Raw genomic sequence first — 23,573 nt, forward strand, 5'->3', positions numbered from 1 at the left:
ATCGTTGCTGAGAATGGAGGAGATGCATATAATATTTATTTTTATTTAATCAATACTGCCAGCCTTAGTAGGCCCAAGCAGGAGGGGCAATACAATGAGTTACGAGGCGAAGTAACATTTAGCACACAATCTAAAAGATAAACAAAACAAAGACAACCCATGCATGATTCGAACAAAAAAACAGGCACATTGAACACAATGTCTCGGCAGAACTGCAAGTATAGCATACAAAAGTTGTTATAAAAAACTGGCAATGCTCTGAGTGCTTAACAGTGCAGTCAAATGAAGCTGGTTCCACTCAGTTATTGTTCGGGGAAAATAAGAATATTTATACAAGTTGGTTCTGGCACGACAAGGTGTTAAAGGTGCACTGAAGAGGATTCTGAACATGTCTTTTTGCCGCGGGAACTTGATGTACACGTTCCCAGCATTCTTAGGAGCTGCGACTTATTGCCCTGTGTGGCCGATTTCCTCAATTAAATCTAATTAACGTCCGGCTCCCGCCTTTTTTTTTTGAATTCGGCCTCATACGATGGGAGGAGTCTACCAACGCGTCGAGTGCCTTTCAGCCAGTTCCGTGGAGGCTTGCCGCTCCGTCATCGGCGGAGTAATACGTAGTAATACGCGGAGTGACTTTTTGAAAATGCGCACGTTGTTGGCCGAACTACGTTCAGCCATTTGTGTTTTTGTAAGCCGATGAGATGGACATCGACGATCTCACAGAGCTTGAAAGAGAGATTCTTCGGCGGACGGCAGATTTAGGCGCCATCTCTTACGATAGTACGCCTTTGCGCGATACGGCCGAAGATAGCAGCAGTGGCCATCCGTCCGGCCGTACCACGGACGAAGACTCGGACGCCGATGGCTCCGAGGACGGCTGGCAACGAGTGGGAAACGTGGACTGGTGAGTGATATGAACTCTATTATGCTCGTGGCACGCATCGCTGACATCCGTTTTCTGCGAAGGTGCCAGTGCGACGGCTGCGCTGCCATGCCGACAGCCATCGAGAACGTCTGCTGCCGGGAATGCCCGGCCGCCGTTAAAAAGCAGCCGGGACACAACTGCATCACAGCGCACCCCGAGTTCGGGTATCTTTGCCTGGACGAGGGTGTGCTGCAGCTTGCATATTTAAACATGCGGCATTACCGGCAGCCAGGCATGGGCGACACCGCGAACGAGTAAGTACAACTGCAAGCTTCACGGATTGCGTAATAACGCTACCGGTGCTAGCTCTTGCAACTACGTTTATTGACCACAGTGCGATCTAAAGCGCATACGCATGCGGTGCTGTTCTATTTAAAAAAAACGACAGAGAATGCCTAAAACTTCGTATACAGTGCGGAATCACGGTGTGCTATGGCCATAACCACTGCAAAAGACTGCAGCTGTCCACTGCGCAAACAAATGGGATCAGGATAGTTTGCACTGACAAAGCCCATTACTGTGCAGGAGACAGACTCATTCTCCTTTCAGGAATTAGATTACGAGCTATATAGCATAATAAGCATGGAACCTTTTTTTACCTTACATGCTGTCATTTTCAGAAAAAGGAACCTTATTTACAGTTTCAGGAACGGCTGAAAATAAGGCAGACCTTATTGACTGCTAGTCTAATACATGTCCGGGTTCAGGTACGTCGGGATTTTGGCTGGTTTAAATTTATCTTTATTGCAGTTGGCAGCAACTGCTGAGCCAATTCGAAATTTCAAAGGAGATTGTCCTATCAGAAGTGGGCTTCTGGCACCTATATATATAAATTTCCTTAGTTGCAGTGATAACATAAATACTAGTAAGTGTGATGAAAAGTGTGCTTTTGGAGCATTTAGCAGAGTTGTAGAACTTGGTTCCCATATATGGAATTGTACATAGTGTATATTGCCGCCCAACACCTATCCTTTCTTACTATCGCTCCCCCCTTTCTTTCCCTCTCCCTGTCCTTTTATTCTCGCTAGCCGCAGCTCAGGTTTGGATGGCAGATGCCGCGGCTAGCAACATCGTTAGCTTCCATTGTTATTTTTTTTATTATCAATAAAGAGCCACTAGCAACAACAAGGGAGGTCAGCTTGAGACATCTAGAAAAGAGTGAACATTGGGCCTCAACCTTGGTGTGCATGCTTACTCAAGTCACCATTGTTTAGTGTAGTTACAGGAATGATTGTTTTTGGTTCAAATGAGTAAATATGCAGAACAGGCACTCTTCTGGCTGAATTAAAAAAAATTAGGAGGCGGCTAGGGGTCAGAACATTGTCCCCTCCCGACTTGGATGCGCATCTGATCAACTTCATCCTGTGTACTGCTTGCTACATCTAATCATTGGCATTGTTTCAGGCACTACCGGTTTGCTGCCTACAGGCAGTGTGTGCTCTGGCTGTGGGGGCGGCTTGGGCGCCACAACAGAAGGCCCCTGCCCGCCTGCATGGTGAAGGCAATAAGGGCAAAATATCCTGGTGAAAACCATGTAGGTTTTCAGCTTGCAACTCCTTAAAGCGGGTAGACGACGACGACCAAGAGCGTGGGAAGAGTAGAAGACGACAACGAAGTTCGGACTGTGTTCTCGGTGCCGCTAGCAGCTGTTCTTTCCTATTTGTAAATATATTCTTTCCCGCAACATATTTGGTGGAGGTGCGGCTTTCCCCTACGTCTACCAACGACGGAGCTCCGCAGCGGCCGCCAGTTGCCTTCCCTCATCATGACCCAAGACGCCTCCCAGCAAACCTCAGCCCCGGCCATGACATCACTCGTTCTTTCTCCCCCTTGTGACCCTGGGACATTTTCTGGTACCGACAACACTGACGTCGACGACTGGATCAACATGTACGAGCGAGTGAGTACCTACAACCGCTGGGATCCGACCCTTATGCTCGCAAATGTAATATTCTACCTAAAAGACACTGCCCGGGTCTGGTATGAGACCCACGAAGACCATCTAACCAGCTGGGACGTGTGCAAAGAGAAACTCCGCGAATTGTTTGGACCGCCGCTCGGCCGAACACTTGCTGCTAAGAAGGACCTCGCCTCCCGAGCTCAAACATCTACGGAGTCCTATGTGTCGTACATTCAAGATGTGCTGGCCCTCTGTCACAAAGTTGACGCCAACATGCCCGAGTCTGACAAAGTCGGCCACGTGTTGAAGGGAATCGCCGACGATGCCTTCAACTTGCTCGTATACAAGAACTGCACTACAGTCGACGGAATTATTAAGGAATGTCGACGCTTCGAAGAAGCCAAAAGCAAGCGTATTAGCCAGCCGTACTCACGCCTCCCCAACACGGCTGCGACTTCTTCATGTGAAGACCTGCGACACAGGGAAACTTCAGCGCCCCCAGAAAATGTGACCCGCATCATCCGACGCGAGCTCGAAGCTATGTCCCCTGCCCCCCTGCATCTACGTGATGGCGACAACCGCTTGCCTACCATCTCTCTGGTACAAGCTGTCGTCCGCCAAGAGTTTGCAAACCTTGGTTTCCAGCCCGTCAGCCCTGTACGGTCTTCACCACCACCCGAAATCACTGCGATTGCTCCTGGACGACCTTCGTACTTCACTCCACGTCGCCGAAACCCTAACGACTGGCGGACAACCGACGACAGGCCCATTTGTTTCCATTGCCACCGCATTGGCCACATCTCCCGCCACTGTCGAAATTATTGGTCCCGTCGCAGCACATACCGTCCTCTCAGCTCCCATCGCGACGACGAACAGCCCAGCCACTACACGCCCCCTCAAGCCCAGCACGGTGCTACAGTCGACGGCCAGATTCCCCGCTCCAGCCGCTCCCCGTCCCCCCTGCGTCGACAGTCTCGTTCGCCCCAATGCCGTCGCTCCTCTCCTGGCCCCTACGGACGCTCGCAAGCGGAAAACTAGACGCTGCAGTGTCTGGAGGTTATGCTGCAGTACAGCCCCAGTCCCAAAATCCTCGATTAGCCCTTCGTGCACACCATAATTTGCTCGCCATTCATGTCGATGGAGTGCCTGTGAGAGCCCTGATCGATACAGGCGCGCACGTATCCGTCATGAGTTCAGCCCTACGACGCCGCCTCCGAAAAGTACTGACCCCTGCACCCAAAGCCGTTCTCCGCGTTGCCGACGGCGGAACGCCTCATGTTGTTGGACTATGCACAGCCCGTGTGACCATATCCGGCCGCCATACATCCATTCTGTTCTCTGTTCTAGACCAGTGCCCTCATGAAGTCATTCTTGGCCTCGACTTCCTGTCTGAGCATTCAGCCCTCATTGACTGCGCCACTAATGTTGTTCAGCTTGACCTTCCTCTTTCTGCTGAGTCGCCGTCCCCAGTTATACAGTCTTTGTGCTGTCAACTTTGTTCGTCTACCGCCTCAAGCCGCAACTTACATTTCTTTCTCATCTGTTCCCCTGTACCTGATGGTCACTACGTAGTCACTGCGGAACTTGACGTCGCCCTGACGCGCAGCATTGCGCTTCCACACATTGTATTTACATTGTCGGCCAACCGCGCGTACCTTCCTGTCCTGAACTTTGGTTCATCCATCCAACCGCTCCCGCAAGGCATCTCACTCGCCACGCTGTGCCCTGCTGCCGAATGTGTGATATCAGTGGTGGACAGCTGCTTACCTTCCACTCAGCAATGCCGGTTGCCTGCGGCCCCATCAACAGTGAACCCAACGGACGACTACCCTGACATGATCGCTTCTGACCTACCGCTGATGCAAGCTCGCGATATTAGGTGCCTCTTATCATCTTTCCGCGACATCTTCGACTTTGATAGCCGTGTTTTGGCTCGGACCTCTGTGGTGACGCATCACATAAACACCGGTGATTCCGCTCCTCTCCGCAGACGTACGTACCGAGTGTCCAGCGCCGAACGCACCGTCATAAATCAAGAGGTGGACAAGATGCTCGCAAAAGACATCATCGAGCCCTCGTCAAGTCCTTGGGCTTCACCAGTCGTCCTGGTGAAAAAGGACGGCAGCTGGCGCTTCTGCGTTGATTATCGGCACCTCAACCGCATCCCAAAAAAAGACGTATATCCACTCCCAAGGATCGATGATGCCTTAGATTGCCTCCACGGCGCCAAATATTTCTCTTCAATTGATCTTCGATCGGGGTACTGGCAAATTGCCGTTGATGAAAAGGACCGCGAGAAGACCGCCTTCGTGATGCCTGATGGCTTATACCAGTTTAAAGTCATGCCGCTCGGCCTCTGTAACGCCCCGGCTACCTTCGAACGAATGATGGACTCCCTTCTTCATGGCTTTAAATGGTCCACCTGCCTCTGTTACCTAGACGATGTTGTGGTTTTCTCGCCTACTTTTTCCACGCACCTCGAGCGCCTCTCCAATATTCTGACAGTGTTTCGTAACGCCAGACTTCAGCTGAACTCATCGAAATGCAAGTTCGGTTGTCGCCAACTCACTATTCTCGGACACCTCGTTGACGCTTCTGGTGTACGCCCAGATCCCATCAAAATTCAAGCTGTGAAGGACTTTCCTCTTCCAAGGTCGTCGAAAGATGTGCGCAGCTTTGTCGGCTTGTGCTCGTATTTTCACCATTTTATCAAAGATTTCGCCGGCATCGCTCGTCCCCTCACCGATCTTCTGAAGAACGACACCCCCTTTACCTGGGGCCCTGCTCAAGAGAACTCATTTTCATCCCTCGTCCATTTGCTGACCACTCCGCCCATCTTAGCACATTTTGACCCGTCGTCTCCCACAGAGGTTCGCACCGACGCCTCCGGATATGGCATCGGCGCCGTCCTAGCCCAACGTCAACAGGGTCAAGATCGAGTCATCGCTTATGCCAGCCGCCTACTTTCAGCCGCAGAGCAAAATTACACCATTACTGAGCGTGAGTGTCTTGCCCTTGTCTGGGCAGTAGCTAAATTCAGACCCTACCTGTTCGGCCCTTCATTCGCTGTTGTCACTGATCGCCATGCTCTCTGTTGGCTGTCTTCACTAAAAGATCCCACCGGTCGCCTTGGTCGCTGGGCATTGCGCCTCCAAGAATACTCATACTCCGTCGTGTACAAGTCAGGGCGCCATCACCAGGACGCTGAATGTTTATCCCGATACCCTGTGGAACCACCTGACCTAGAGGACGCAGAGACCCTGCCCTGCCTCTTAGCTATCTCTGATCTTGCCGATATTGCCAACGAACAGCGCCACGACTCATCTTTACGACCTATCTTTGATGGCATCCGTTCTGCAAACCGATCTCCGTCTCTGAACCTTTATGTGCTCCAGAACGGCATTTTGTATCGCCGAAACCTACGCTCCGATGGCCCTCCGCTCCTGCTCGTGATACCCCAACGTCTACGCTCTTCTGTCCTGGAAGAACTGCACGATCTGCCGACAGCCGGTCACCTTGGCGTGTCCCACACGTACGCTCGGGTGCGGCATCGCTTCTTTTGGCCTGCTCTCTATCGTTCAGTCAAGCGTTACGTGGCCACTTGCGACCTGTGTCAACGTCGGAAAAGGCCCTCCACTTTGCCTGCCGGTCTTCTGCAACCCATCGACATACCTCCGGAACCTTTTCACCGTGTTGGCCTCGACCTTCTTGGCCCTTTTCCAACACGTCCCTCTCCGGCAACAAGTGGATCGCTGTCGCAACTGATTATACGACTCGGTACGCCATCACGTGTGCTTTGCCGTCCAGCTGCGCTACCGATGTCACCGATTTTCTTCTGCAAGACGTCACCCTTCACCACGGCGCCCCTCGTCAACTGCTCACCGACCGCGGTCATTTTCTATCCAGAGTAGTTCACGACATTCTTCGTTCGTGTGACACGCAGCACCAGCTCGCGACAGCTTACCAATGGGCTTACGGAAAGGTTCAACCGCACGCTCACCGACATGTTAGCCATGTACATATCGCCAGACCACCGAGATTGGGACGCAGCCTTGCCTTATGTGACATTTGCATATAACTCTTCCCTTCATGACAGAACAGGCTATTCTCCTTTCTACCTTTTGTTTGGTAGGCATCCCACCTTGCCTTTGGACACACTCATGCCGCCTTCTTCAGCCCCCACCACTGCTTACGCTCGGGACGCCATCTCCCAGGCCACGCTGGCGCGCCAAATAGCACGTAGTAGGCTCCAAGCCTCTCAAGTTTCCCAGAAGTCAGCCTACGACCGCCGTCACCAGGCCGTCGAATTTACCCCAGGATCACTCGTCCTTCTCTGGACGCCCTCTCGCAGCGTCGGTCTCTCCGAGAAGCTCCTTTCGCACTACCGTGGCCCTTACCGTGTCGTGTGCCGTGTTACCGACGTGAACTATGAAATTGCTCCCCTTGAAACCTCGCCATCGTCCTCTGGCGCCACCACCGACATCGTCCACGTCTGTCGCCTTAAACCTTATCACGACGCTCACACGTCGCCGCCCTAACGCCGAGACGGCGTTTCAGCAGCCGGGGGTCCTGAAGTGGGTAGACGACGACCAAGAGCGTGGGAAGAGTAGAAGACAACGAAGTTCGGACTGTGTTCTCGGTGCCGCTCGCAGCTGTTCTTCCCTATTTGTAAATATATTGAACCATTGAAATATATTGAAAAATAGTGAACCATTTCGCACCTCATTTTTGCTTCCAATGCGTCACAGCATTTACAGATTGCATGCAGACCATTTTTGGGAATGTGCTTAGTTTATTCAGTGTCTGTGTAGTAGTATAGACAAAGTCTCTGCCTGACAGGCAAGGACAAGCTCGTCCTTGTCATACCTCAGCACCATGAGAGGTTGCTCAACTACACTCACACTCACGGCCACTTGCACTCACTTACACTCATGTCCACTCGCATTCACAAGCACTCATTCACGTCCTCTCACACACTCGCACTAATGTTCACTCACATTCACAACCCGTCACCCAAACTCATGACCACTCACTCAACCGCACAAGCTTCGCTTGTGTGGTTGAAGAGCTAGGCCAAGTAGATCAGGCTCATTGCATGGGTCTGGCCCAATAAAAAAAATTATGGCCCGAGCAGAGCTCTACAGTGCACACGGCCGGCCATAGAAAAAAAAAAAACGAAGCGTCCACTGCAGTACTCGAGATCCCACCTTACGCTAGTTATTGCTGAGAAGTTGACAGTCGTGGTTTCAGCAGCAAGCATTGGAACTCTGTGTACAGAGCTCGAGCCGTGTAGGAGGCATGTCAACAGACATCTGCCTTTCTAGCTGTGGTAATGCGAAATTCGATAAAAGGATCGGACACAACTCGTATCGGTTCACTGCACCCGCGAATCTGCGCCCATGCCAACGGTGAACTAGTAAGGTGAACAACAACGAAATATTTCCATTCTCGCGCCAGCGTAATCCTCTGCGTCATTTGTAAATAGACAGCGGTATGGTGCCTTATGCTACCTCGAGCGCCTTCGGCAGTGAATATCTAATTCCCTCAGCTATCAACAGAAAAAAAATAAGCACATGCAACAAACTTCACTGTCACGCGGCATTTGCCTCCAATCATGACCACTCATGCTCACAGACGCGAGTGAGGTGATAAGAGGGCACTCACGAGTGAGTGTGCCGACCCACAGTCCTTGTAAATCGTCTAAAGGTAGGCATCCTACGCACCCGAACATGGGATTTCAGCTTTCCACTGGCAGGATAAAGAACTGGATCACCTCATACCACATTTTTGCTTGCAGTGCATCAGAGCTTTTGCACATTGTAATTCATCCAGACCACTTTTTTTTGGAATGTACTAAGCTTATTCAGTCTCCGTGTAGCAAAGACTTATTTGTAATTCAACTGCTCTATAAGAGTTGGTTTAAAAGGCTTACAGAACTGTGGTGGTGGACCAAAACTTTCAGACTTCAACTAACCTGCTGATACATGAACCAACAAGGTGTGAACCTTCCACATCTTCACAAAATTTTGTTCTGCAGCTCATCAAACTGCCATACACAACTGAATCGCAGGAAATGTATTTGCCTAGCAGCGTTTCAAAATCAGTAAGTTAGGTGGCTCCATTGCTCTTTTGCAGCATAATGTATAGCTCTGTATTTCAGCCATGCGGTAAAGTACGAAAAGATGCACAAAGCCACTCAGAATAGCAGTTGTAAAATAGTTTATTGACTTGCTTAGATGTATCTGCAGAATCCTTCCGGCACTTGGTAGGTGGCCGGGATCCTGCTCAAATCTGAATGCCTTTTGGTCCGCGGGTGCAAGCACCACTCTTATCACACTTGCCTCAATTGCTCCTGTGCCAGTCAAGGGGACTGTAACTGCAGGTGCACTGAATCAAAGTTTATTCCTGCTAAAAGTGTCTTGCAAGTGACTGCACAAATTGCAGAGGAGAACGGCCAGACTGTGATAAGAGCATCCCTATCCGCCAACTGGGATACGCGCTCTCTAGCAGGCAGGTTCTGCCGAGAGAAAAATCTGTGTGATCTGGCTGAACCAGTCATTTTTCTGCAAAAGATGTTGGTTGCCAAGGTGACCATTCAACAAAGGATACGTGTCTTGGCATGTCCATACAATCTGGGGCCGGGTAGACAGGAACCTGGGAATCTGTAGCTGGTTGGACCTGCATGCAAGAAACTTGTAAAAGTATGTGCTGACAAGACGTTCATGTCGACCTCCGTTACAGTAAAGGGGAAACGCACATCTTGCTGCTCGTCAGACAGTTCAGACTTTCAAACACGCTGTATGTTGTCCCCCTCACCTTGGCGAAAGCCGATCGTTGGTGCTGGGAAAGCACTTATGCTGGCTTCTGATGCATCAGAGAAGGATCGCTGACTCTTGGCGCTGCTCATAACTTCCTTGTCAAACTTTCAGGTGCGCTCTGGAAAGGAAATTGGCGCATGATATTGTTCGAAAATACGCCCCGAATGTCATTCATGCAGAAGTTACACATGTTACTCACTGAAAGTTGGAAGTGTTTGCATGGGACACAGTGTGAGTGATGTCATTGGCAGCCATTGGTCCTCATTACACTTGCAAAGTAGGATTCCGAGCCCTGCCACGAAGATGCTATGTCGGCCTGTGGTGCAGCAGAAGGGGGAACACGCATCTTGCAGCTCATCAGACAGTTCAGAGTTTCAAACACGCTGGATGTTGTCGCCCTCACCTTGGCGAAAGCCGATCGTTGGTGCTGGGAAAGCACTTATGCTGGCTTCTGATGCATCAGAGAAGGATCGCTGACTCTTGGCGCTGCTCATAACTTCCTTCTCAAACTTTCAGGTGCGCTCTGGAAAGGAAATTGGCGCATGATATTGTTCGAAAATACGCCCCGAATGTCATTTATGCAGAAGTTACACATGTTACTCACTGAAAGTTGGAAGTGTTTGCATGGGACACAGTGTGAGTGATGTCATTGGCAGCCATTGGTCCTCATTACACTTGCAAAGTAGGATTCCGAGCCCTGCCACGAAGATGCTATGTCGGCCTCTGGTGCAGCAGAAGGGGGAACACGCATCTTGCAGCTCATCAGACAGTTCAGAGTTTCAAACACGCTGGATGTTGTCGCCCTCACCTTGGCGAAAGCCGATCGTTGGTGCTGGGAAAGCACTTATGCTGGCTTCTGATGCATCAGAGAAGGATCGCTGACTCTTGGCGCTGCTCATAACTTCCTTCTCAAACTTTCAGGTGCGCTCTGGAAGGGAAATTGGAGCATGATATTGTTCGAAAATACGCCCCGAATGTCATTCATGCAGAAGTTACACATGTTACTCACTGAAACTTGGAAGTGTTTGCATGGGACACAGTGTGAGTGATGTCATTGGCAGCCATTGGTCCTCATTACACTTGCAAAGTAGGATTCCGAGCCCTGCCACGAAGATGCTATGTCGGCCTGTGGTGCAGCAGAAGGGGGAACACGCATCTTGCAGCTCATCAGACAGTTCAGAGTTTCAAACACGCTGGATGTTGTCGCCCTCACCTTGGCGAAAGCCGATCGTTGGTGCTGGGAAAGCACTTATGCTGGCTTCTGATGCATCAGAGAAGGATCGCTGACTCTTGGCGCTGCTCATAACTTCCTTCTCAAACTTTCAGGTGCGCTCTGGAAGGGAAATTGGAGCATGATATTGTTCGAAAATACGCCCCGAATGTCATTCATGCAGAAGTTACACATGTTACTCACTGAAAGTTGGAAGTGTTTGCATGGGACACAGTGTGAGTGATGTCATTGGCAGCCATTGGTCCTCATTACACTTGCAAAGTAGGATTCCGAGCCCTGCCACGAAGATGCTATGTCGGCCTGTGGTGCAGCAGAAGGGGGAACACGCATCTTGCAGCTCATCAGACAGTTCAGAGTTTCAAACACGCTGGATGTTGTCGCCCTCACCTTGGCGAAAGCCGATCGTTGGTGCTGGGAAAGCACTTATGCTGGCTTCTGATGCATCAGAGAAGGATCGCTGACTCTTGGCGCTGCTCATAACTTCCTTCTCAAACTTTCAGGTGCGCTCTGGAAAGGAAATTGGCGCATGATATTGTTCGAAAATACGCCCCGAATGTCATTTATGCAGAAGTTACACATGTTACTCACTGAAAGTTGGAAGTGTTTGCATGGGACACAGTGTGAGTGATGTCATTGGCAGCCATTGGTCCTCATTACACTTGCAAAGTAGGATTCCGAGCCCTGCCACGAAGATGCTATGTCGGCCTGTGGTGCAGCAGAAGGGGGAACACACATCTTGCAGCTCGTCTGACAGTTCAGAGTTTCAAACACGCTGGATGTTGTCGCCCTCACCTTGGCGAAAGCCGATCGTTGGTGCTGGGAAAGCACTTATGCTGGCTTCTGATGCATCAGAGAAGGATCGCTGACTCTTGGCGCTGCTCATAACTTCCTTCTCAAACTTTCAGGTGCGCTCTGGAAGGGAAATTGGAGCATGATATTGTTCGAAAATACGCCCCGAATGTCATTCATGCAGAAGTTACACATGTTACTCACTGAAACTTGGAAGTGTTTGCATGGGACACAGTGTGAGTGATGTCATTGGCAGCCATTGGTCCTCATTACACTTGCAAAGTAGGATTCCGAGCCCTGCCACGAAGATGCTATGTCGGCCTCTGGTGCAGCAGAAGGGGGAACACACATCTTGGTCAGTTCAGACTTTCAAACACGCTGGATGTTGTCGCCCTCACCTTGTTTGGTCTAGCCTCACTGGGGACCCAGGCTGAAGCGGGACCTCCTTGCTTCCACAAGGTCCTGAAGAGAACGCCTTGTGAAGGCCGAGGTCATTGGTGCTGGGAAAGTACTTGTGTTGGCCTCTGATGCATCAGAGAGAGATTGCCAAAGCTCGCTGCTGCTGATAACTTCTTTTACAAGCTTTCTGACATACTCTGGAAATGAAATCTTCACATTACTTCATTCCAAAAGGCTCCCCTCAAGTCACTCATTTGGGATGAAGCATAATACTTACTGTAAGTGGTAGCTGTTTTGATGGGGCACACTGTGTGATGGCCTTTTCGCGCCTTGGTAGTCTTCATCATCCAGCGTGAATTGCCTTCCTTTGTCTTCGCCTGGGACCGGTCTGCATTTTCATTGAAGTGGAGGATGGCAAGCTGCGTCCTGTAAGTTGAGGATATCGCATCGGATGGCAATGCTGCCTAATGATCTGGAGTACGTGGATGTGGTTACGTGCTGACTCTTGGAATAAACCAACTGCCTCTAGACAGAGGACAGAACTACAATATAATATTACCTTGCGAGCATCCCTGCTGGAGAAAATGCCATAGACTTTGGCGCGAAGTCAATCAAGATGCTGTGGAATGCCTCCAGAGCAAACGTTTGGCCATGGGGGGACATCTGTGTGATATCCTTGAGGAGACGCTTGTCCTCAGTGATGTGCTTGAATTGCTCGTATGCCTGGGACTCTTGAGGAAAAGGTATGCTTTAAAACAAGTTCTTTAGACAAGGGCAAAAACAACTCACTAGGGTCCATCCAAACTCTTGTCTCCTCTGGCATGTCGCTGTGGAGACACCTTGGGTACAGTCCACCATGTCCAGAGTGCTGGTTGATGACGTGATTTTTCATACTCCGCCAGACGTCGACGACCAGCTCTGCATTGCCCCCTCCAGCGCGGGCTGCCCAGTACATGTGGTTGGTAGTTGACTGAATCCAGAGGTCCAGCTCCTTGCATCCAGCCCGCTTGCTTGCCGCAGCTAGCTTTTTCTTGACACCTTAATTTTAAAAAGGCATATCAGGGAAGCCTGCAGCACATTCTGTGCAAGCAAGCATCTTTTCAATCATGCTCTCAACTTTCTTACCTTTTGAGATGTGCCAAATGTCAAAGTAGTGCTTGATCTTGGGTTCACGGGTCTGCATGTGCTTTCGTATGGCAGGGTGACGGTCAGTTGTGAGAGACCGGATCTTGATACCTGTGTTATGCATTGTCGGTGGGATAACGATAAATTGTCTACCATATAAACCTTTGTGGCATGCCATACATTTCTCCTTGAAGAATTCCAGCTGCTTGATTAGGCCTTCCTTCTCCATGTTCACGCTGGCCATTGCCTGCTCCGACTGCATGAAGACGGGTTTCAAACATTACATTCCTGTATTTCCACTCTACATACCAACGGCTTACATAAATATTTATCACTGAATTACTGCAACAACTTTCCACAGACGTGTCTACTGACCTCCCCCAGCTGGACCTGGACCGAGTGAAGAATTCTGTTGATCTGCTCAACATGCGTGGTGTATGTCAGGAACTTGGCAGAAAACCCAGGGGAGTCAAATCGTCCATCACCGGTGACATCAACCTCTTGGTTGTTCAACTGGTCCATGAGTTCAGCTTGTTCTTGTAGCCAGATCTGTTCAAATGTTATTCCATTTCTTGACTAGCCCAGTGTAAAATTACAACTTAGTTTGATTGTGCACTACTGCAGCGGTAGTTACTACAAAACAACAAAAAAGTGATGTCAGGAGAAGTGTGTTCGTTTAATCTGAACTTCATTTCTGCCTTCTGGCTAACGAGAATTGAACTTTTTTGAAAACATCTGGTCAAGCTGGGGTAAATATATCAGTATGGTTTGTTGGTCACCTTTTCTATCGCAGGAAAAAGGAGGGCATCCTGATAGTTGTAGAAGGTCCGGTCACTTGGGACCTGCACATTCATGTGGCGCAGCATCCTCAGTGTGGAAGCTACATTTGCTCCTGAAAAGAGGAGGTGGCTGGACAGCAGAAGGTTTCCTGCTGCCCTTCCATTGATGACAGGCTGGCTGTTCCACGTCCGGACATGCTCCAGAGGACAGATGCTGATGACATTGATGAGGCTGCCTTTGGTGGTAATGGTGGTTTCACAAGGCCTCGAGCACTCTGGGCATGTCTGGAACAGCTCCCTCAGACAGCTCTCAAAGACCAAGAACTGCCGTTCTTCTTCTGGGGGGGCCGGTGTACTCTCTGCGGATGACTCACTGGAATCAGAATAGTGCCAACTGTTAGGCCCAAAACCCATGCAGCTGTGAAGAGCCCACCTTTCGGTATCGTCATGGTAGGTTGGAGAGTAGCTGGAGTCAGAGTCTAGCCTGTCACCCTGTGGAGATGTGCAGTCAAGTGGATCACTGCTGCATGTGGCCGGGACGAAGGGTGGAAGCAGCAAGGGCTCCTCTGTGACACGGCCAGGAGAAGTCGCAGCTGGCGTCACTGTAGGGAAACAAATATTCATCCACACAGAATGGACGAAATGCAATAAGGACTTACAGACAGCTTCAGATCTAGTGCTGTGTTCGACAGAACCATTGTCCTGGTACGGACCACTGCTGGCTGCAGCTGTTGAAAGCCTTGCCTCAGAGGGATCTGGTTGAAGATCCTTGCTCTGAAAGATGGTTGTACAAAGGCCGATCAGTCACTTCGGTTTACAAAGCTGGAGGTGGTGCAACATAGCATTTCAGGATTGCTCTACATTCCATGCCTTCACTATAAATACACCGATTTGGGAACTTGATTAGTTTCTATCGGGTGCACGGCATCGTGAATCACAGCATTTACAACCAAACGCCATGTCTGCGCGAAATTTGAGCGCGAACAATGCACCGTTTTAGCCGGCGGAAGCATTGTACGGCGCGCGTAAAATTGCCGAACAAGCTGTATATCAAAGTTTCTAAGCTTATTTAGCCGACCCCACACTTACGAACGCGAAGCACGGAACACTGTTACTTCTTTCGCTTCTGCAAATGATGACCATTCGCGTCATGATACAGCCACGTAACTTTTAGAACAAACTATATCTTCAGCCTGACGCATGTTCGAGTCGGCGATCCTACAGAACGACACTGTCGAGCCATGCTAAGAAAATTAATTCATAGAAATACTTACCAGTACTCTTTGGCGCTTCGGGGCTTGTTGCTCGGTTCCATCGACGACGGGAAGTCGAAGCGTGGGCATAGCGTTCCAACGCAGGCGAGAGTGACTCACGTCGGGCCGATGGAAAGCGCTTATCTCGAAGTGTTCAGAGCAGAAGCGGACACACTTTGGTAGCGTCTCGGTGTTATCGAGCCCCGCGCAACGTAGCCATGCACTACGTCGCGGTTCGTCCTTCGGCAAGGCGAACAAACGTAGGCCCTTGTGCCAATTTTTCTTAGTCCGATGAGGGCACAACCTCACCGCACAAACGTCCGGCATCGCGAAAATATCACTCGCGAACCGAACAACACTCGCAACAAAACGCGATGGCGTCCCACAGATCACACGAAAAAGTGTAGATCCAAGGATGTCGCAGGATAGCAAAAGTAGGAAGTGGGGCACACAGGACCTTCTGGGAGTAAGGACCGCGTGCACCAACAACCGACAAGTAAAAGAAGCGAGGCGAGCGCTTCCTCGGAGCAGGCCGAAGCCACCGCGGTAGGGCGCATCACTCCTATGGCAGCAGACGAGGAGAAAACATAGTCCGGCTGCTTCGGGCTTGTTTTTTTTTTTAGTGATACGCTCTATGAACCACAACTATGTCGCGGATTTATCAAATTATTGTATCCTGCGTGTCCAGAAAGAGTAATAGAAATTAGTTCGATTATTTTCGCGGTTTTCATTTCACTTCAGTCAAGTCATTGGCGAAAGCAAATAGTCCGCGCGTAATTTTATTTCTGTTGGCTTATTTTGCGGCTATATTATCTACGAATGCAACTACTTATTCACGGAAACTTAAAAAACAAAATAAAGCCAAAGCAAAGCCTCCACAGAGCTGACTGAAAGGCACTCGACGCGTTTGTAGACTCCGCCCATCGTATGAGGCCGAATTCAAAAAAAAAAGGCGGGAGCCGGACGTTAATTAGATTTAATTGAGGAAATCGGCCACACAGGGCAATAAGTCGCAGCTCCTAAGAATGCTGGGAACGTGTACATCAAGTTCCCGCGGCAAAAAGACATGTTCAGAATCCTCTTCAGTGCACCTTTAAGGACTGGGCGTGACGATGTCTTGTTGATCGCGTTACTAGTGGTTTTATGTAAGGGTCCGGGCTCATTGATAACTTATTATTTTTCAACAAAAAGAGAAATTTTACTTGCAAAAGCTTTCTTCTAGTTTCCAGTGTCTGTATGCCATTAACATTTAAAGTTGCAGCAGAGTCGGTAGTACGGAATTTGGAAAAAATAAAACGAACTGCTTTCCGCTGAATCATATCTAACGCATGGATGCTAGTTTTAGTGAAAGGATCCCACACTGTACAGGCATATTCTAATTTCGGTCTAATTATTGATGTATAAGCTAGGAGCTTAGTTGCGGAAGGGGCTCGGTTTAATTTATATCTAAGGAAACACAGTTTCCGCAATGATGATGCACAAATGTTAGATACTTCTATACTTCTGTCCACCGAAGTCACACGAAGAGGTAGTTGTGCGTGGCTAAGCGGGGCTCTGCGAGATTTCCAGTCGCCTGGCGTTCTGAGATAAGCTCAGCAGCCCCGTTTCTGGTGGTTATGGCTCAACACATGCAGTGGTTTTTCTCGTGACAATGGGCAATTTTTGCTTTCTTTTTTGTTGCGGAATCGCAATGTGCTCTGTGGGGTGAATTTGCTCACTGCTTCGAGACTGGGGCAATTTCAATGAATGCGGCATTCTAGAGGCCCGTGTGCTGTGCGATGTCAGTGCACGTTAAAGAACCCCAGGTGGTCGAAATTTCCAGAGCCCTTCACTACAGTGTACGTCATAGCCTGAGTCCCTATGGGACGTTAAACCCGCAGAGGAAACTGGGCCTCCTAAACTTAAGCTAGCGGATGAAAACTTTTGCACAATGAACTTAAGTTGTTCCAGCCAAGGTGGCGCAATCTCTCTCCTGGCATGCTTACAGGAAACACTCAGTTTAGCCGGTCGTCAACAGTCCGGGTGACGTTACCCACGTTAAATTGTAAAGATGGTAATTTTTGAAATGCTCGTGCCACCGTAGGTTGAGAGTTTGAGGAAGAGACCTTTTTATAGTGGATTCTCAGCCTATCTCTGCTCCTTTTAAACGCGTTGCTTTAGGCTTAAAGCTAGCGCTTCGGTTGTCTTTCCAGCACTGTGGCTTTCCTTTGGATGCGGTACCTTTCGACCTCCGTCATTCGGAAGCGAGACGGTGCAACTCGGGGAGACCGGAGATGCATCGAGAATCCTGACGGTGAGTGCACAGCGGCGAAATATGCCACGTTAAACCCACATGAACCATGAGCTTTGTAAACGGCCCCGCCGCGGTTGCTCAGAGGTTACGGCGCTCAGCTGCTGACCCGAAAGACCCGGGTTCGATGCTGGCTGCGGAGGCTGAATTTCGATGGCGGCGAAACTCTAAGGCCCCGTACTCAGCGATGTCAGTGCACGTTAAAGATCCCCATGTGGTCAAATTTTCTGGATCCCTTCACTAAGGCGTCCCTAATAGCCTGAACCGCTTAGGACGTTAAACCCACACAAACCAAACCAAGCCGTATTTCCTACCGTTTCCTTGTTCACCCTTCCCGGCCACATGTCACCGCTGGGAGTCTCTCGTCGTCTTGGTGTCGTCTGCTCGCGGCGTACATAGATAAGGTAAGAAAAGTTTAATCAACGCTGTCTATATACCATTAACGTATGTACGCTTACGTGCGCCAAACGAAGGCATTTTGCAGGTCGTTGCGCCATCATACGCTGTCAGTTCAGCCTATCCATAGACGCAACGATAAGGTCGCCTAGTAGCAGCGTCTGGTTGTTGAGACTGGCACTATTTTTGTCAACAAACCAAGGTACTTAGAGAAACTTTTAATGAAACTTTTATTGATCCACCGAGAAGCCCCTAGATCTCCTGTACCGGCACGCAGGCCTGGGACGAGGGTAGGAATGCTCGGCAGACTAAGGACCAGTGAAGTTTCATTGTTGCTTCACGACCTCAGCCGCCAGGCGGGTAGCGGAAGAATATTCTCATTAAATCAAAAAAAGGCAACGTTATCACTCGTACTTACTGCTATCGGTGAGGCGAGACGAACCGAAAGGCTGGTGCCCCATTTATGGCCAGTGAACGCACTGAAAAGGCAGTCACGACGAAGAATTCAGTCCGAAGCGAGGGGTCCGGCTTGGAAGGGCACCTCCATGTTTGTCCCCGCGGGAATGCAACTTCTTCCTCGCCGTCCTATTGGCCGATGAAAATGAGCGGAATTGTTCTTCCGGCGGCAAAAATCTGTCCTGCACCGATCGGGCTTCCCGCTGGGCATTTCGACGGAATCTCCGCCGTGGCTGTGGATTCCGCTCAATGTCGCCGCCCCAAGTGGGAACGCGCCTTGACGCGGACGCGACCGGTGATGCACGGCGCTTCTGAATTGTGGCTGTTGCTGAACCTTTTTCCGCAGATCAGCCGCTGTCGGATACAGTCGTTTGACACACCTGCATCGCGTCTGCACAGTTTGCAGCCAAGGAGGAGTACCCGGAACCAACAGCTGTGCGGAGGTAAGCCATTTTTGTTGGGAGCGAAGTGTTAAAGGCGACTCTCAGACGAGTAGAAAATTATTGGCGTATTCTAGTAGGTCTTTGCCGGTACTGAGAATAGCGAGGGCGGAACTAGAGATTTTGGCGGGAAGTTATATTCTACAATGAACAAACGACGTTAGGCCAGTGCCGATGGTTGCGCCATGCTGTGCGAAAACTTTGCAGCTCTCCGAGTAGTCACCTGCGCAACATCTCTTGGAGTTGATTGGTTTGGCTTTATGTGGTTTAAAGTTTCAAATCAACTCAGGACTATGAGGAACACTGCAGTGGAGGTCTCCAGATAATGTGTACCACCTGGGGTTCTTCAACGTGCACTGACATCACACAGCACCCGGGCACCTAGCATTTCGCCTGCATCGAAATGCGACCGCCGCGGCCGCGATCGAAGCCGCGTATTTAAATTCCGCAGCCGAGCGCCATAACCATTCAGCCACTGCGGGGACATGCGTGACGTTGATATTATACGCTTTATAATATTATACACATACGCCGCAGCGGCGGCGTATGTGGCTGTAAGACTCAGGCGGCTACGGCGACGCGAGCAACGGCGAAGGAGGGCGCACAAAGACGCGTTTGTCTTGCCGGACGAGCTGTTTCGACGCCTTTTTCGACTGGAGAAGCAGACTGTGGACTGGCTGTTCGACAAACTCGGCGATGAACTAGGAGGTGTGCGTGCGAGAACGCTGTCGGTGCAGCGGCGGGTGCTGTGTGCACTGCGGTTATTTGAGACCGGCGGCTTTCATGCAAGCATCGGCAGCCGACGTCACCTCTGTGCCTCAGCTACATACAAATAAAACATGCTTATGCTGGCAAAGAACTTTATTTTCCCTGCAAATCGCACTTCGTGGTAGCCTTCTGTTTCCCTGTCGAGGAAAAAGAAGCAGACGACCACACATCACACACTGCAATGCTTCACGCCTTCAACATTTGCCATCGATCGTAAGAGCCGAACAACGCATACCTTAACAAGTTGGCTTCATTGATTTTTCCGCACTTAGATCAACCGCAGAGTACCTTGATTTTCAACGCCGCGTAAGAAAACAGTATCAAGGCGTGAAACTGCTGTTTTCATGCAAAGCGGCTCGTTGATGTTTTACCGCCGTCAGCGCACCCCCGCGGAAGCAAAAGTTACCCACTAGAACCCCAGGTGGTCGAAACTTCCGGAGCCCTTCACTACGGCGTCTCTCATAGCCTGAGTTGCTTTGGGACGTTAAACCCTAATAAACCAAACCAAATTTAATAGCCTAACTTCTTGCGCTTCTTGTTTTTCTTGATATTTTTCAGTTTTAAACATAACTTTTTGGCAAAATGAAATGATAATTAGTTTTATCGCTGTGCATTTCTTTATTCTTTTAGCAAAAATTTAGCACACGGTCCCTCGTCGTGCAGACAAATGCTTCGGAGCGCCGCTCTGCTGTAATTGCCTGATTCCTCGTTCCGTCAATTTTGCGTCAAGCGTCGACGTCACATCGTTTCGTCATTTTGACGTCACTGTCAATAACTTTTGACAATTTTTTACACTTCCGTAATACAGCACCTGGGGTTCTTTATTGTGCACTGACATCGCACAGAACACGGACCCTCTAGAATATCGCCTCCATCGAAATTTTAGAGGCCCTTGTACTATGGGGTGGGAAGCCACTTTGTGGTTTTCGACATCGCGCTGATGCTCTTTCATTCCTCTCGGTAATTTTCCTGTTTCGCCTATGTAAACTTGGTTGCAGTCACTGTACGGGATTCGATAGACAACGCCGGGAAAGCGGTTATCTGGCACGGGGTCCTTGTCTTTCACCAGCATACTTCGAAGCTTGCTTGAAGGCACGTGTCTAATGCGTAGGTTATACTGCGCGAAAATGCGGGATAAGAGACAAGCAAGAGACAAGCATAAGTTTGTCTGGCCTAAGGGATGCAAATGAGTAAAACTATCTAAAGCATTATCTTTTCAAATAACGAATGCTTTGAACAGAACAGATATGATGCAGATAGACTTTAATAAAGGTGCACAATTTTTTAAGAAATGCTGTAAGAAGTTTCTTGTAAACAGCGGTACTAAACTCTCATTACTGTAACTATTCAGGAAAGTGTAACCTTTGTTCTATCTTATATTCCTCTTGTCATGTCTTACCAACTGTAATATGATCTGTCTTCAGTTGGCGACGACTCTCACGGTTGCGTCTACTGGGTATAAAGTGCTTATGTGTAAATCATGTAATGGTTTGATGTTCTATTCAGTATACTCGCGATGTACCACTCAATTACTATTTTTTTTTGTATCGCCACTCTGTTGTATAGAAAATGAAACTGTTTCTAATGCCGTGTAATTCTGACAGGAAATAGCCACCTTTTGTTTTCCCATTGACTGATTCTAGGACGACTGCTTGACCGAACCTTGTAATGCTAGTTTTGTTTTATGTACATTATGCAAGGGGGCCGGGGCCCTTGTCAGGCGCTCCGTCGCCTTTAGCCTCGGCCCCCTCTTGGACTGTCTCAGGAAACAATAAAGAAAGAAAGAAGGAAAGAAATAAGCGTGAATTAAGTCACAGTGCTCGTGCGTGAAGTTTGCTTCACGTCGCAATGCAGTTTAAATTAAAATATCGCGCTTGTTTAATACAGAAAATATTCTGAAATAAGACTTCCATGTTACTGTATAATATTTCTTGATTCACATCTGTTTTTCATGAGTAAAACGCGCCTGTGTTGGTCGTCCTGCTATCGTCGTTGGCTTCCCTGCGCTTTATCCATGAACATTTTTTGCCTGTGTGTATGTCTGCGCGGTTCCGCTGCCTGTCGGGCTCTGCCGCTCAAGCCCTATGAGGCTTTGGCAGGCCGGATTTCTGTACATTTTTTTAAATATTTGGCGCAATAAAGTATTATTATTATTATTATTATTATTATTATTATTATTAATTGTGTGGGATACAAAAAACCCACAATTTGGTAATTAAAATCGCATTTATCAGCTTCTATCCTTAATTAAACGAAGAAGACGGATGTTTGGGCCTGCTTCTTATAAGCACAGAAAAAGTACCTACGTACGTCGCGTCATGTTCTTTTTTTTTGTTTATTTTGTTTGTCTGTTTTGCGTGCCAAACTGTACTATACAGTTTTACTGCCATATCGTACCTCGCTGTTGCGTGCTGCAATCGATGCAGGGCGGAAGTGCTGCTTTGATTGTTGTGGTGGTCAATCACATCACTGCTCTTTGTTTTGTCCTCTGAAACTTTGCCTTTCGGTGCTGTGGATTAAAAAATGTGAACAGATAAGCAAACGATGATTCAGATACTGTGAATCACACACTTGTGTTCTGCTGTGCGCGGTCTGTATACGGGCGACATGCAGATGCAAGAATTTCTCTCGTGTTTCTCTCCCTCCAAACTACCAATCGTCGTCATTATGCTGTGAGCCTGGGATTTCTGAGGAGGCAAAAGGCCGCAGTTCGTGCACAGGCGCGGATGCACAGTTGGTGTCCCAGCGTCCCGAGGCCTCCGTAATAATTTCCTAGTGCAGATGCGTGGCAGAGTGATGCTCGGTCTGGTACACCTCAGAGGAAGGCAGCTTTCTCCTTTTACTACTCATCCATGCTTCTCTGCGCGTGTCTTAATTAACCGACCAATCTTGGTTTATGGACCACTAGCAGACCAAACACACCATTGAAGTACAGCTGGAATAATGATAGCCACATCTCTTAAGGCCCAAGGCGTAACAGTCTTTATCCTGTTTCTTTTCTTGGTTTGTCATTGTTGACTATGCATTGAAACTGGTGACTAAGAGTATATCTTTAACAATATAACTACTTTTACGTGCCGCATAGACCGCATAGACCGCATAGACCGTATATTCCGTGCCGTATATTCGTGTGTATAGTAAACCTTTGTCTGCGTCTTACTTTGTGACCGCAGCCTATAGCATCAATTGATTTTTCCTCTATCGTTGATTATACCGAGAATTTGGACTTTTCAGTTTGTATTTTTTGAAACTTCGGCGGACATTTTTCACGGTTCATTTCAGAACGTAATTTTCGTACTTTTTTTTTCAGTACACATGTCACGCAGAAGAATTGCCAGTTTTTTTCTCTTTTCGTGTGTTTGTGGTACATGTGGCAGCCCTCAGCGATGAAATATCACGCGTAGTTTGTCAAGGCTTACATGTCAGCCACATCACTTTATCTGCCAGCAACAGGGGAATGACACCGCTTAAGCAAGTGGAACCAGGCCTTTCTGCCTCGTCGCCTACATGCCCGAGTCGCTTTACCTGGTTGTCATAAATACAAGAATATCTTGCTTGCGACATACTGGTCACTAATTCAGTCACGAGGTAGACTGTGAAAGCAGCAAACATTGCACTAAAAAAAATTCTGACTGGAAAGAAAGGAAAAGTTAGCGTGGCCAAATTCCAGAAGGAGCCATTGGGCCTCCCATCACGAAGTCGCGATGGCGGAGGAGGTGGAAGTGCCGATGAACCGTCGCGGAAGCCCTAACGACGGTCTCCAGTTAACAGTGGCCTGTTAGTTGTCAGTGTCCTTAAATGCCACCCGCGATACAGTAGTGGCGCAGGAATTGACCGCTTCTCTTTTGGTCTCGCTCTACAATAGGTCCTTACGCGCCGTGTGAAAACTCCCTAAACAAGTAACAGCTCTGACAAAATGATGACAGTCTAATAGCCGATTGTCGATGAATTAATCGAGCATCTTGGTCTGCCCCCCGCGTTTCTATAAAGTAGCGAAGCAATTC

General features: G+C 49.0%; 3 protein-coding genes across 15 annotated transcripts in view; 2 read left to right on the top strand and 1 right to left on the bottom strand.

The window, feature by feature from the left end:
- The window catches only part of LOC149347824 (uncharacterized), a 99,131-nt gene that overhangs the window by 36,616 nt on the left and 38,942 nt on the right, over window positions 1-23,573 (top strand). For 10 of the 12 annotated variants that reach the window (XM_089587517.1, XM_089587515.1, XM_089587523.1 and 7 more), the window contains one exon: window positions 17,412-17,547. The exons of 1 other annotated variant lie outside the window; for it this stretch is intronic. Coding sequence is in view for 1 of the 11 variants with exons in the window: in XM_089587521.1 (XP_089443647.1) it covers window positions 17,412-17,562 (151 nt within the window). In the remaining 10 variants the exon portion in view is untranslated. Of the gene's footprint in view, window positions 1-17,411; window positions 17,914-18,707; window positions 18,810-23,573 lie in introns of those variants that run through there. One more of the 12 variants, XM_089587521.1, reaches the window with a different exon arrangement.
- On the top strand, window positions 2-7,535 carry LOC149347825 (uncharacterized). The gene is made up of 3 exons (XM_089587528.1): window positions 2-904; window positions 967-1,179; window positions 2,330-7,535. The coding sequence occupies exons 1-3, from the start codon at window positions 702-704 to the stop codon at window positions 2,484-2,486; spliced, it is 573 nt and encodes a 190-aa protein (XP_089443654.1). The 5' UTR covers window positions 2-701; the 3' UTR covers window positions 2,487-7,535.
- On the bottom strand, window positions 11,870-16,311 carry LOC149347826 (uncharacterized). Of its 2 annotated transcripts, XM_089587493.1 has the most exons (12): window positions 15,241-16,307; window positions 14,626-14,740; window positions 14,400-14,568; window positions 13,967-14,339; window positions 13,563-13,736; window positions 13,368-13,443; window positions 13,188-13,298; window positions 12,852-13,100; window positions 12,622-12,793; window positions 12,340-12,488; window positions 12,062-12,259; window positions 11,870-11,986 (listed from the first exon to the last, which is right to left on the bottom strand). In XM_089587493.1, exons 1-11 carry the CDS (start codon window positions 15,544-15,546, stop codon window positions 12,078-12,080), a joined length of 2,076 nt encoding a protein of 691 aa, XP_089443619.1. In that variant the 5' UTR covers window positions 15,547-16,307; the 3' UTR covers window positions 11,870-11,986; window positions 12,062-12,077. The 2 variants fall into 2 exon arrangements, with proteins under 2 accessions (XP_089443619.1, XP_089443618.1); XM_089587492.1 differs by having other exon boundaries at window positions 13,188-13,443; window positions 15,241-16,311.

This window comes from Amblyomma mixtum, chromosome 4 (genome assembly GCF_055824585.1).
Source record: "Amblyomma mixtum isolate Tamu chromosome 4, ASM5582458v1, whole genome shotgun sequence".
NCBI lineage: Eukaryota > Metazoa > Arthropoda > Arachnida > Ixodida > Ixodidae > Amblyomma > Amblyomma mixtum.